This window comes from Salmo trutta, unplaced genomic scaffold (genome assembly GCF_901001165.1).
Source record: "Salmo trutta unplaced genomic scaffold, fSalTru1.1, whole genome shotgun sequence".
NCBI classification, from domain to species: Eukaryota; Metazoa; Chordata; class Actinopteri; order Salmoniformes; family Salmonidae; genus Salmo; species Salmo trutta.
Window position 1 is genome coordinate 1,903,257 of NW_021823319.1, and position 16,033 is coordinate 1,919,289.

The window sequence follows — 16,033 nt, forward strand, 5'->3', positions numbered from 1 at the left end:
AAAAGGCTTTACGGCGAAAGCAAACCATGCGATTATCTGAGGACAGCACCCCGCATACAAATGCATGACAAACATTTTTCAATCGGGGAGGTGCGACACGAAAGTCAGAAATAACAATATAATTCATGCCTTACTTCATACCTTACTAAGGTATCCTAAAACGTAAATAATCAATCAAATTTAAGACTAAATATACTGTGTTCAATAGCGGATAAAATCAAAGTGGAGCGAGCTGCAGGTCGTGCGCCCCAAACAAAAGAGTCCACTTGGCTTGACTCTCATTCTGAGTAGCCGTACTTCTTCATTTCACAAAGGAAAAACATCAACCAATTTCTAAAGACTGTTGACATCTAGTGGAAGCCATAGGAATTGCAACCAGGTGCCTCATAAATCTAGTTTACCATAGAAAACCAATAGAAAACACAGTCAACTCAACAAAAAACAAATCCTGGATGGTTTGTCCTCTGGGTTTCGCCTGCCAAATAAGTTCTGTTATACTCACAGACATTATTTTAACAGTTCTAGAAACTTTAGAGTCTATCCAAATCTACCAATTATATGCATACCCTAGCTTCTGGGCCTGAGTAGCAGGCAGTTTACTTTGGACATGCTTTTCATCCGGATGTGAAAATACCGCCCCCTAGCCCAAAGATATATACCTGAGCCTAACTCCAAGGTAACAAGCCTCAATGTGTTTTCCTAACATGTTGTCATCACTGTAATAATCAGATTGTATCCTCTCCTTTGGCGCCATGTTTAGTGCTACCTTTCAACACCACAACACTTACTCCCTTCATACAAAGCTACTTGGCCCCTTAGGGCCACCGTACCCCCCCCCCCAAACTCAGTGCACATACTAAAACATACTGTACAACTATTGTTACCTTCCATTTTTTATGTAACGTTACTCCTACACTCTTAGAAGAAAAAAGGTGGTATCAAGAACCCAGAAGGGTTCTTCGGCTGTCCCCATTGGACAACCCTTTGAAGAACCCGTATTGGTTGCAGGTAGAACCTTTTCCACAGAGGGTTTAACATGGAAGAGTTCTTCCAGGAACCCAAACAGGGGTTCTCCTATGGGGACAGCCGCATAACCCTTTTGGAGTGTAGTGGTGCTATAGATACAAATGCAGGTAATGTGAAAGCATTACAAATGCTGACAATCATTAGAATTTCTAGTGTGTTTACGGCTCACAACTACCTCTCCTCAGTAGGATCACCATCAGAGGATTGTTTTTCTCAGTGAGAGTAAGTCTGCCTCAACACTAATCTGCCTGGAGTCAAATCCATCTTCTTCACAACAACACGTTCAATGCTACGAACGTATCGGTCTCTGTGTGACGTGTTTAGGGTAGGATAACCACAGAAATACACTGAATCATATCCCAGAAATCCTTAGTTGACGTCCAGTGAGAGAGGGACACATTCACGTGGCCTTGCCTCTATTCTTCCTGTGTTCTTGTTATGTGACATGTAACGTTGTATTCTCATTTAGAGAATCAATCCTTAGACAATAACAGTACCACATACATCAGTCTGAACATAGAGTATCACCTCTTAGACAACAACACAACCCCCTTCCTCAGTCTGAACATAGAGTATCAACCCTTAGACAACAACACAACCCCCTTCCTCAGTCTGAACATAGAGTATCAACCCTTAGACAACAACACAACCCCCTTCCTCAGTCTGAACATAGAGTATCAACACTTAGACAACAACACCACCCCCCTCTCCTCAGTCTGCTGCAGTCTGGACTATGTTGTTCCTCCCCCTAGTCTCATGGTTGTGATGGTGACCTGGTCCAGATGCATTCAAAGAGCTGGGCTTCAGTAGCCTGTTGATGATGTCACCACACGTTTTCTTGTACTGGTTACGGAGCAGGGAGTAGACGAAGGGGTCGCAGGCCGCCTTGCTGTAGGCCAAGCACTTGGAGACCACTCCCCAGTGGTGGTCGATAGGCACGGACGGAAATAACTCCACAATCCTATACAGGATCGGGAAAGAGGGATGGGAGAGAGAGGGGGGGAGCGAGAGAGACGAGAGGAGGGTTAGAGAGGGGATGAGAGGGAGAGAGGAGGAGGAGAGAGAGAGGAGAGAGAGAGAGGGGATGAGAGGGAGAGAGGAGGAAGAGAGAGAGCGAGGGGAGGAGAGAGATGGGAGGAGAGGGAGAGAGGAGAGGAGAGGAGAGAGAGAGAGAGAGAGAGAGAGAGAGAGAGAGAGAGAGAGGGGGGGATGAGAGAGAGAGGAGGAGGAGAGAGAGAGAGGGGAGAGAGAGAGAGGGGAGAGAGAGAGAGAGAGAGGGGAGGAGAGGTAGAGGGAGCGGGAGAGGGAGAGGGAGAAAGAGAGGAGGAGAGCGAGAGAGAGAGGGGAGGAGAGGGGGAGAGAGAGAGAGAGGAGGAGAGCGAGAGTGAGGAGAGGAGAGAGGGGAAAAGAGGAGAGGGAGAGGTAGAGGGAGAAAGAGAGGAGGAGAGCGAGAGAGAGAGGGGAGGAGAGAGAGAGAGAGAGGGGGAGAGAGAGTGAAAGAGGGGAGGAGAGGGAGCGAGAGGAGGAGAGAGAGAGAGGAGGAGAGTGAGAGAGGAGGAGAGAGAGAGAGGAAGAGAGGGGAGGAGAGGGAGAGGGAGAGAGAGAGAGAGAGGGGGAGAGCGAGAGAGAGAGAGATGTATATATAAGGCATGCCTATCTATGGATGTCAAAGTGTAACGTTCTAATTGTCATCCCACAACTTGAGAAGAGGTCAAAGCAGACATTTAGTTATGTTGTTTGTTAGATAATACATATTGTTCAATTCATAATAATGTACTCACAGGACAGTTAAAGATTAATTCATTATTAAAAGACTTGGGGCTTGATTAATTCCATTACACAGAAGATCTGCATTGTAGCACGGTTGAAATTTAAAGGACATTTCTGTCTAAGGCTTAACTTCTGCGCTATGGATTGAATCGATCCCTTTGAATCGAGCCCTTTGAATCGAGCCCTTTGAATCGAGTCCTTTGAATCGAGCACTTGAATCGAGCCCTTTGAATAGAGCACTTTGAATCGAGCCCTTTGAATCGAGCACTTTGAATCGAGCACTTTGAATCGAGCCCTTTGAATCGAGCCCTTTGAATCGAAACATTTGAATCGAGCCCTTTGAATCGAACCATTTGAATCGAGCCCTTTGAATCGAGCCCTTTGAATTGAACCCTTTGAATCGAACCCACAGATATTTATAGATATTTGCCTGGGTATATTGTACCTTTCTGTTGTCCTGAAAGTCAACAGTGCAGTAAGTTACCAAAACATAACAGGGATACGTTACTGTAGACCAAATTAACGTGCAACATCAAATGTAGCTTGCTGTCAAATGTACACTTTCTTCCCCCAAAACAAATTATTCTGTTGATTAATGAGGCTGTCTTCCAACCACCCTGAGCATCCATTTCCTCATTTTCAGTCTCAAACACTTCCAGCGCAGCAGGATTCTCTGAACAGAAACACTTCCAGCGCAGCAGGATTCTCTGAACAGAAACACTTCTGAGCGCAGCAGGATTCTCTGAACAGAAACACTTCTGAGCGCAGCAGGATTCTCTGAACAGAAACACTTCTGAGCATTCAGAAAAGTCAGCAACACCGTCCAATTATTATGGGTTATTATTTGACATGTCTTTGACTCTCCAGCCAAGAGAAGGACTGTTTTCATTTCAAATGGAGGCAACCAGACCATTAGAAGGAGTTTGGGTCCTGAGTACTATATAAATATCATGTATGATCCATATCCTCACAACCCATCGATATTATCAACCACAGATCCTGGTTTCATAGTTTGTTTTCTTAGTGTATTTTGTGTCACGGCTGTCGTAGGAGAGAGAGGACCAAGGCGCAGCGGGTTGCGTGCTCATCATTAGAATTGATTAAATAAACGTGAACACGGAAAACAAAGAACGACAGACCGACAGTTTCACAGGCTACAATAATAACAGCAGTGCGAAATACAACTAACCACAATTAACAACCCCAAACACATACCTATATATAGGACTCTCAATCAGAGGAAAATAGAAACACCTGCCTCCAATTGAGAGTCCACACCCAAACCTAAACATAGAAAAACTAAACTAGACAGAACTTAGAACATACAACCTACAACATACCCAACACCCAGAACTAACAAATCACACACCCTAAACACAACCAACCACAAATACCCTCTGCCACGTCCTGACCAAACTACAATACAAATAATACCTAAATACTGATCAGGACGTGACACTTTGTCTTAAAACATCTCATACAGTAGATGAGATTTTGAGATTTTATAAGCCCACTCAACCAACAACTTTTACAATATTGATATGAAATCATTACTGTATCAAGGCAAATACACTTGTCAAAGTACACCGGGGCTGGGATTCATTCCGTTCCAAGTTAGATGTGAATTATAGCGCGCTTGAGAACTTGAGCCGACATTGCTGCGTTTACCTTGAACGAGAACTCTGTGACGTTGTCTTTAAAAGCTGCGTTGTCTACAAACATAATCACATTGAATCCTGGCCTAGGCTTATTATTATGGCTGGCAGGTGGTATAGATCCTGTTGATCCTTGTTATTATGGCTGGCAGGTGGTATAGATCCTGTTGATCCTTGTTATTATGGCTGGCAGGTGGTATAGATCCTGTTGATCCTTGTTATTATGGCTGGCAGGTGGTATAGATCCTGTTGATCCTTGTTATTATGGCTGGCTGGCAGGTGGTATAGATCCTGTTGATCCTTGTTATTATGGCTGGCAGGTGGTATAGATGGTATAGATCCTATTGATCCTTGTTATTATGGCTGGCTGGTGGTATAGATCCTGTTGATCCTTGTTATTATGGCTGGCTGGCTGGTGGTATAGATCCTGTAGATCCTTGTTATTATGGCTGGCAGGTGGTATAGATCCTGTTTGTCCTTGTTATTATGGCTGGCAGGTGGTATAGATCCTGTTGATCCTTGTTATTATGGCTGGCTGACAGGTGGTATAGATCCTGTTGATCCTTGTTATTATGGCTGGCAGGTGGTATAGATCCTGTTGATCCTTGTTATTATGGCTGGCAGGTGGTATAGATCCTGTTTGTCCTTGTTATTATGGCTGGCAGGTGGTATAGATCCTGTTGATCCTTGTTATTATGGCTGGCTGGCAGGTGGTATAGATCCTGTTGATCCTTGTTATTATGGCTGGCAGGTGGTATAGATCCTGTTGATCCATGTTATTATGGCTGGCAGGTGGTATAGATCCTGTTGATCCATGTTATTATGGCTGGCTGGTGGTATAGATCCTGTTGATCCTTGTTATTATGGCTGGCAGGTGGTATAGATCCTGTTGATCCTTGTTATTATGGCTGGCTGGCAGGTGGTATAGATCCTGTTGATCCTTGTTATTATGGCTGGCAGGTGGTATAGATCCTGTTGATCCTTGTTATTATGGCTGGCAGGTGGTATAGATCCTGTTGATCCTTGTTATTATGGCTGGCAGGTGGTATAGATCCTGTTGATCCACGTTATTATGGCTGGCAGGTGGTATAGATCCTGTTGATCCTTGTTATTATGGCTGGCAGGTGGTATAGATCCTGTTGATCCTTGTTATTATGGCTGGCTGGTGGTATAGATCCTGTTGATCCTTGTTATTATGGCTGGATGGCAGGTGGTATAGATCCTGTTGATCCTTGTTATAATGGCTGGCAGGTGGTATAGATCCTGTTGATCCACGTTATTATTGCTGGCAGGTGGTATAGATCCTGTTGATCCTTGTTATTATGGCTGGCAGGTGGTATAGATCCTGTTGATCCTTGTTATTATGGCTGGCTGGCAGGTGGTATAGATCCTGTTGATCCTTGTTATTATGGCTGGCTGGCAGGTGGTATAGATCCTGTTGATCCTTGTTATTATGGCTGGCAGGTGGTATAGATCCTGTTGATCCTTGTTATTATGGCTGGCAGGTCGTATAGATCCTGTTGATCCTTGTTATTATGGCTGGCAGGTGGTATAGATCCTGTTGATCCTTGTTATTGTGGCTGGCTGGTGGTATAGATCCTGTTGATCCTTGTTATTATGGCTGGCAGGTGGTATAGATCCTGTTGATCCATGTTATTATGGCTGGCAGGTGGTATAGATCCTGTTGATCCTTGTTATTATGGCTGGCTGGCAGGTGGTATAGATCCTGTTGATCCTTGTTATTATGGCTGGCTGGCAGGTGGTATAGATCCTGTTGATCCTTGTTATTATGGCTGGCAGGTGGTATAGATCCTGTTGATCCTTGTTATTATGGCTGGCAGGTCGTATAGATCCTGTTGATCCTTGTTATTATGGCTGGCAGGTGGTATAGATCCTGTTGATCCTTGTTATTGTGGCTGGCTGGTGGTATAGATCCTGTTGATCCTTGTTATTATGGCTGGCAGGTGGTATAGGTCCTGTTGATCCTTGTTATTATGGCTGGCAGGTGGTATAGATCCTGTTGATCCTTGTTATTATGGCTGGCTGGTGGTATAGATCCTGTTGATCCTTGTTATTATGGCTGGCAGGTGGTATAGATCCTGTTGATCCTTGTTATTATGGCTGGCAGGTGGTATAAATCCTGTTGATCCTTGTTGTTATGGCTGGCAGGTGGTGTCTGAAGATGTCCGAAGATTGCAGGGACATATTATCTACTTTACTCTTGTAAAGATATCTCTCTCTCTCTCTCTCTCTCTCTCTTCCCCTCCCCCCTTTCTACTTACCTAGTGATGACGTAGGGTGCAAAGCAGACCATGAACGTGCCGATGAAGGTACTGATCTTCCTGGATGCTCTCTGTCTCCTCCTCTTCTGCTCCTCCAGACAACGCTCACGAACACTGATCAGGGAAATGTGTGGTTACACATCATTTGACAGTGTCCCCATGACATGAACAGGATTATGTTATTAGACCTAAAATTAGGTGGCATAAGGTGTCATGAGGTAACATGAAGTGTCATTAGGTGCCATGAGGTGTCATTAGGTGTCATTAAGTGTCATGAGTTGTCATTATGCGTCATTTGGTGCTATGAGGTGTCATTAGGTGCCATGAGGTGTCATTAGGTGTCATGAAGTGTCATTGTCCAGAGTCTGCACAACTCTGCCAGGACCTTGGCTCAAGGGAGATACTAAAGTGTTTTAGTACTATATCTCTTGACACAATGATGAAAATAATCATGGCCTCCAAACCCTCAAGCTGCATACTGGACCCTATTCCAACTAAACTACTGAAAGAGCTGCTTCCTGTGCTTGGCCCTCCTATGTTGAACATAATAAACGGCTCTCTATCCACCGGATGTGTACCAAGCTCACTAAAAGTGGCAGTAATAAAGCCTCTCTTGAAAAAGCCGAATCTTGACCCAGAAATTATAAAAAACTATCGGCCTATATCGAATCTTCCATTCCTCTCAAAAATTTTAGAAAAAGTTGTTGCGCAGCAACTCACTGCCTTCCTGAAGACAAACAATGTATACGAAACGCTTCAGTCTGGTTTTAGACCCCATCATAGCACTGAGACTGCACTTGTGAAGGTGGTAAATGACCTTTTAATGACGTCAGACCGAGGCTCTGCATCTGTCCTCATGCTCCTAGATCTTAGTGCCGCTTTTGATACCATCGATCACCACATTCTTTTGGAGAGATTGGAAACCCAAATTGGTCTACATGGACAAGTTCTGGCCTGGTTTAGATCTTATCTGTCGGAAAGATATCAGTTTGTCTCTGTGAATGGTTCGTCCTCTGACAAATCAATTGTAAATTTCGGTGTTCCTCAAGGTTCCGTTCTAGGACCACTATTGTTTTCACTATATATTTTACCTCTTGGGGATGTCATTCGAAAACATAATGTTAAATTTCACTGCTATGCGGACGACACACAGCTGTACATTTCAATGAAACATGGTGAAGCCCCAAAATTGCTCTCGCTAGAAGCCTGTGTTTCAGACATAAGGAAGTGGATGGCTGCAAATTTTCTACTTTTAAACTCGGACAAAACAGAGATGCTTGTCCTAGGTCCCAAGAAACAAAGAGATCTTCTGTTGAATCTGACAATTAATCTGGATGGTTGTACAGTCGTCTCAAATAAAACTGTGAAGGACCTCGGCGTTACTCTGGACCCTGATCTCTCTTTTGAAGAACATATCAAGACTGCTTCAAGGACAGCTTTTTTCCATCTACGTAACATTGCAAAAATCAGAAACTTTCTGTCCAAAAATGACGCAGAAAAATTAATCCATGCTTTTGTTACTTCTAGGCTCGACTACTGCAATGCTCTACTTTCCGGCTACCCGGATAAAGCACTAAACAAACTTCAGTTAGTGCTAAATACGGCTGCTAGAATCCTGACTAGAACCAAAAAATTTGATCATATTACTCCAGTGCTAGCTTCCCTACACTGGCTTCCTGTTAAGGCAAGGGCTGATTTCAAGGTTTTACTGCTAACCTACAAAGCATTACATGGGCTTGCTCCTACCTATCTTTCCGATTTGGTCCTGCCGTACATACCTACACGTACGCTACGGTCACAAGACGCAGGCCTCCTAATTGTCCCTAGAATTTCTAAGCAAACGGCTGGAGGTAGGGCTTTCTCCTATAGAGCTCCATTTTTATGGAATGGTCTGCCTACCCATGTGAGAGACGCAGACTCAGTCTCAACCTTTAAGTCTTTACTGAAGACTTATCTCTTCAGTAGGTCCTATGATTAAGTGTAGTCTGGCCCAGGAGTGTGAAGGTGAACGGAAAGGCTGGAGCAACGAACCGCCCTTGCTGTCTCTGCCTTGTCGGTTCCCCTCTTCCCACTGGGATTCTCTGCCTCTAACCCTTTTACAGGGGCTGAGTCACTGACTTACTGGTGTTCTTCCATGCCGTCCATGGGAGGGGTGCGTCACTTGAGTAGGTTGAGCCACTGACGTGGTCTTCCTGTCTGGGTTGGCGCCCCCCCTTGGGTTGTGCCGTGGCGGACATCTTTGTGGGCTATACTCGGCCTTGTCTTCGGACGGTAAGTTGGTGGTTGTAGATATCCCTCTAGTGGTGTGGGGGGCTGTGCTTTGGCAAAGTGGGTGGGGTTATATCCTGCCTGTTTGGCCCTGTCCGGGGGTATCATCGGATGGGGCCACAGTGTCTTCTGATCCCTCCTGTCTCAGCCTCCAGTATTTATGCTGCAGTAGTTTATGTGTCGGGGGGCTAGGGTCAGTCTGTTACATCTGGAGTATTCTCTTGTCTTATCCGGTGTCCTGTGTGAATGTAAATATGCTCTCTCTAATTCTCTCTTTCTTTCTTTCTTTCTTTCTCTCGGAGGACCTGAGCCCTAGGACTACCTGGCATGATGACTCCTTGCTGTCCCCAGTCCACCTGGCCATGCTGCTGCTCCAGTTTCAACTGTTCTGCCTGCGGCTACGGAACCCTGACCTGTTCACCGGACGTGCTTGTTGCACCCTCGACAATTACTATGATTATTATTATTTGACCATGCTGGTCATTTACGAACATTTTAACATCTTGACTATGTTCTGTTATAATATCCACCCGGCACAGCCAGAAGAGGACTGGCCACCCCTCATAGCCTGGTTCCTCTCTAGGTTTCTTCCTAGGTTTTTGGCCTTTCTCAGGAGTTTTTCCTAGGGAGTTTTTCCCAGCCACCGTGCTTCTTTCACATGCATTGCTTGCTGTTTGGGGTTTTAGGCTGGGTTTCTGTACAGCACTTTGAGATTTCAGCTGATGTACGAAGGGCTATATAAATAAATTTGATTTGATTTGATTTTGATTTGATTAGGTGTCATGAGGTGTCATTAGGTGCCATGAAGTGTCATTAGGTGCTATGAGGTGTCATTAGGTGCCATGAGGTGTCATTAGGTGCCATGAGGTGTCATGAAGTGCCATTAAGTGACATGAGTTGTCATTAACTATCTGGAGTTACTGCATGTATATATAACCATTAACTATCTGGAGTTACTGCATGTAGAACAGATATAACCATTAACTATCTGGAGTTACTGCATGTAGAACAGATATAACCACTAACTACCTGGAGTTACTGCATGTATATAACCACTAACTATCTGGAGTTACTGCATGTATATATAACCATTAACTATCTGGAGTTACTGCATGTATATATAACCAATAACTATCTGGAGTTACTGCATGTAGAACAGATATAACCATTAACTCTCTGGAGTTAATGCATGTAGAACAGATATAACCATTAACTATCTGGAGTTACTGCATGTAGAACAGATATAACCATTAACTATCTGGAGTTACTGTATGTATATATAACCATTAACTATCTGGAGTTACTGCATGTATATATAACCATTAACTATCTGGAGTTACTGCATGTAGAACAGATATAACCATTAACTATCTGGAGTTACTGCATGTAGAACAGATATAACCATTAACTATCTGGAGTTACTGCATGTATATATAACCATTAACTATCTGGAGTTACTGCGTGTAGAACAGATATAACCATTAACTATCTGGAGTTACTGCATGTATATATAACCATTAACTATCTGGAGTTACTGTATGTATATATAACCATTAACTATCTGGAGTTACTGCATGTATATATAACCATTAACTATCTGGAGTTGCTGCATGTATATATAACCATTAACTATCTGGAGTTACTGCATGTAGAACAGATACAACCATTAACTATCTGGAGTTACTGCATGTAGAACAGATATAACCATTAACTATCTGGAGTTACTGCATGTAGAACAGATATAACCATTAACTATCTGGAGTTACTGCATGTATATATAACCATTAACTATCAGGAGTTACTGCATGTAGAACAGATATAACCATTAACTATCTGGAGTTACTGCATGTAGAACAGATATAACCATTAACTATCTGGAGTTACTGCATGTAGAACAGATATAACCATTAACTATCTGGAGTTACTGCATGTAGAACAGATATAACCATTAACAATCTGGAGTTACTGCATGTATATATAACCAATAACTATCTGGAGTTACTGCATGTAGAACAGATATAACCATTAACTATCTGGAGTTACTGCATGTAGAACAGATATAACCATTAACTATCTGGAGTTACTGCATGTATATATAACCATTAACTATATGAAGTTACTGCATGTAGAACAGATATAACCATTAACTATCTGGAGTTACTGCATGTATATATAACCATTAACTATCTGGAGTTACTGCATGTAGAACAGATATAACCATTAACTATCTGGAGTTACTGCATGTATATATAACCATTAACTATCTGGAGTTACTACATGTATATATAACCATTAACTATCTGGAGTTACTGCATGTAGAACAGATATAACAATTAACTATCTGGAGTTACTGCATGTATATATAACCATTAACTATCTGGAGTTACTGCATGTAGAACAGATATAACCATTAACTATCTGGAGTTACTGCATGTATATATAACCATTAACTATCTGGAGTTACTACATGTATATATAACCATTAACTATCTGGAGTTACTGCATGTAGAACAGATATAACCATTAACTATCAGGAGTTACTGCATGTAGAACAGATATAACCATTAACTATCTGGAGTTACTGCATGTATATATAACCATTAACTATCTGGAGTTACTGCATGTAGAACAGATATAACCATTAACTATCTGGAGTTACTGCATGTAGAACAGATATAACCATTAACTATCTGGAGTTACTGCATGTATATATAACCATTAACTATATGAAGTTACTGCATGTAGAACAGATATAACCATTAACTATCTGGAGTTACTGCATGTATATATAACCATTAACTATCTGGAGTTACTGCATGTAGAACAGATATAACCATTAACTATCTGGAGTTACTGCATGTATATATAACCATTAACTATCTGGAGTTACTACATGTATATATAAACATTAACTATCTGGAGTTACTGCATGTAGAACAGATATAACCATTAACTATCTGGAGTTACTGCATGTATATATAACCATTAACTATCTGGAGTTACTGCATGTAGAACAGATATAACCATTAACTATCTGGAGTTACTGCATGTATATATAACCATTAACTATCTGGAGTTACTACATGTATATATAACCATTAACTATCTGGAGTTACTGCATGTAGAACAGATATAACCATTAACTATCAGGAGTTACTGCATGTAGAACAGATATAACCATTAACTATCTGGAGTTACTGCATGTAGAACAGATATAACCATTAACTATCTGGAGTTACTGCATGTAGAACAGATATAACCATTAACTATCTGGAGTTACTGCATGTAGAACAGATATAACCATTAACTATCTGGAGTTACTGCATGTATATATATCCATTATCTATCTGGAGTTACTGCATGTATATATAACCATTAACTATCTGGAGTTACTACATGTATATATAACCATTAACTATCTGGAGTTACTGCATGTAGAACAGATATAACCATTAACTATCTGGAGTTACTGCAGGTAGAACAGATATAACCATTAACTATCTGGAGTTACTGCATGTATATATAACCATTAACTATCTGGAGTTACTACATGTATATATAACCATTAACTATCTGGAGTTACTACATGTATATATAACCATTAACTATCTGGAGTTACTGCATGTATATATAACCATTAACTATCTGGAGTTACTGCATGTAGAACAGATATAACCATTAACTATCTGGAGTTACTGTATGTATATATAACCATTAACTATCTGGAGTTACTACATGTATATATAACCATTAACTATCTGGAGTTACTGCATGTAGAACAGATATAACCATTAACTATCTGGAGTTACTGCATGTAGAACAGATATAACCATTAACTATCTGGAGTTACTGCATGTATATATAACCATTAACTATCTGGAGTTACTGCATGTAGAACAGATATAACCATTAACTATCTGGAGTTACTGCATGTAGAACAGATATTGAACACAATAGAACACAATAGAATGATTAGAACACAATAGAATAGAACACAAAAGATCACAATGGAATGTAATAGAATAGAACACAAAAGATTGCAATATAATGTAATAGAATAGAACACAATATAATAGAACACAGTAGAAAACAATATAAAAGGACACAATAGAATAGAACACAACAGAATAGAAAACAAAATATAACATAAGAGTAGAACACAATAGAATAGAACACAATAGAACACAATAGACTGCAGTAGAATAGAACACAATAGAATAGACTCAATAGAACACAGCAGAATAGAACACAATAGAATAGACTCGACAGAACACAACATAATAGAACACAATAGAATAGACTCAACAGAACACAGTAGAATAGAACAAAATAGAATAGACTCAACAAAACACAACATAATAGAACAGAATAGAATAGACTCAACAGAACACAACATAATAGAACACAATAGAATAGACTCAATAGAACACAGCAGAATAGAACACAATAGAATAGACTCAACAGAACACAACATAATAGAACACAATAGAATAGACTCAATAGAACACAGTAGAATAGAACAAAATAGAATAGACTCAACAAAACACAACATAATAGAACACAATAGAATAGAACACAATAGAACACAACATAATAGAACACAATAGAATAGACTCAATAGAATAGAACACAATAGAATAGAACACAATAGATTATAACACAATAGAATATAGCAGGTAGAATATAACACAATACAATATAACACAATAGAACACAATAGAATAGAACACAATAGAATAGAACACAATAGAATAGAACACAATAGAATAGAACACAATAGAATAGAACACAATAGATTATAACACAATAGATTATAACACAATAGATTATAACACAATATAATATAGCAGGTAGAATATAACACAAAACAATATAACACAATACAATATAACACAATAGATTATAACACAATACAATATAACACAATAGACTATAGCAGGTAGAATATAACACAATACAATATAACACAATATAACACAATAGAATAGAACACAATACAATATAACACAATACAATATAACACAATAGATTATAACACAATAGAATATAACACAATAGAATATAGCAGGTAGAATATAACACAATAGATTATAACACAACAGAATATAACACAATATAATATAACACAATAGAAAATAACACAATATAATATAACACAATAGAATAGAACACAATAGAATATAACACAATATAATATAACACAATAGAATATAACACAATATAATATAACACAATAGAATAGAACACAATAGAAAATAACACAATATAATATAACACAATGGAATATAACACAATATAATATAACACAATAGAATATAACACAATATAATATAACACAATAGAATAGAACACAATAGAATAGAACACAATAGAATAGAACACAATATAATATAACACAATGGAATATAACACAATATAATATAACACAATATAATATAACACAATATAATATAACACAATATAATATAACACAATAGAATATAACACAATAGAATAGAACACAATAGAATATAACACAATAGAATAGAACACAATAGAATACAACACAATATAATATAACACAACAGATCATAATATAATAGAATAAAGAAATGTCCCATGATGCATAGTTCTGGTTTCAACATGAAATGAAAGAACGGTGAGTTGGAATTATAAGATGCACAGAGGAAGATACAACTCAAAGACCTCCTCTTACCTTGGGTGAATATCCACGAGCAGCACTAAAGTTTGCATTGTGATAACATCTATCCGTTTACAGTGGAACCTTGCCACCTTCAGCACTTTCAGGTATGTGACACACAGGACTAGAAATGACAAGAGAAAAGTGAGGGAGTGAAAAAACACAGTGAAGATAACAAACGGGGTGTGACTGTTCTCCGTCACGTCGGAGAGAGTGCACGACGCGTAAAGCGGACGGTATCCCACCCACGAGAGACAAGCCGCCGCCGTCGAAAAAGACATAGAATGTATCCACGTGTATCCGAGCACAAGAGCTGCGTCTCTATGTCGTATTCTAGAGTGGTACCTCAACGGAAACACGACGGCGATCCACCTGTCGATGCTCAGAGCGGCCATGCTCAACATCGAATTAGTCGTTAAGAAAGTCTCCGAAAAGCCGACGAACTGACAGAAAGCGTCACTTCCAGGCTGACCCTCGTTGATGAGAGCCGCCAGAGTCAGAGGCATGTTGGAAACGGTCAGCAACAAGTTACAGAAAGTGAGGTTGAGGGTGAACACACAGGGCACTTGCTTCCTGATCTCTGGGTTGTACAGAAAGCAGATCAGCACCACGGTGTTGGACAGCAACGACACTACTATAATGACTAGCATCAAGACGGAGAGAAACACTTCCGCAGTGGCCATGGTTGTGTGTCCGAGTCACTTATTATAAATCTCCCTTTTTGGTAATGATTATGTCCACATCCAGCCACCGTACGTGGTTGTAGAATAAAGGCATGGTGTTAGCTGGAAGACTCAGCCATAACCACATCCAGACCTACCCGGGTTATATCCCTCTCCTGTGGAGCGTGAACCTTGTCTCTCCTCTGCCTCGTTGTCCTCAGACTTCTACTGCTGGAGCCAGCAGAAGGGGATGGATGGGGAAGTCCATCAAGTTAGGAGGATTCCAACATAATGAGAGAGGCCGGGATGCGCAGGAGAAATCTGAACAAGTAAACTCCCCACCCATTTACGACTAAGTGCAAAAGAAACGCCAGCTGTCAGGCGCTGTGCCAATGCCCGTGTCTCTGCAGTGGTGTTATCGTCTGTGACGCTGCGCTCTCAAGACAGCTCTCCTCGCACTCTCTCTTCAGAATAGACTGAGTGGGAGGTAGACCTCCTAATCTCTCTCTCTATCTCTCTCTCTCTCTCTCTCCTCTCTCTCTCTCTCTCTCTCTCTCTCCTCTCTCTCTCTCTCTCTCTCTCTCCTCTCTCTCTCTCTCTCTCTCTTTCAGAATTAGAATAGGACTGAGTGGGAGGTATAGACTTCCATTCTCTCTCCTCTCTCTCTCTTCTCTCTCTCTCTCCTCTCTC

At 40.7% G+C, this 16,033-nt stretch overlaps 1 protein-coding gene across 1 annotated transcript; it reads right to left on the reverse strand.

Annotated features, from left to right (window-relative positions):
* Positions 1-1,737: 1,737 nt before the first annotated feature.
* LOC115190102 (G-protein coupled receptor 26-like) lies at positions 1,738-15,593 on the reverse strand. Its single transcript, XM_029748578.1, has 3 exons — positions 14,697-15,593; positions 6,734-6,847; positions 1,738-1,987 (listed from the first exon to the last, which is right to left on the reverse strand). The coding sequence occupies exons 1-3, from the start codon at positions 15,362-15,364 to the stop codon at positions 1,738-1,740; spliced, it is 1,032 nt and encodes a 343-aa protein (XP_029604438.1). The 5' UTR covers positions 15,365-15,593.
* Between the last annotated feature and the right edge of the window lie 440 nt (positions 15,594-16,033).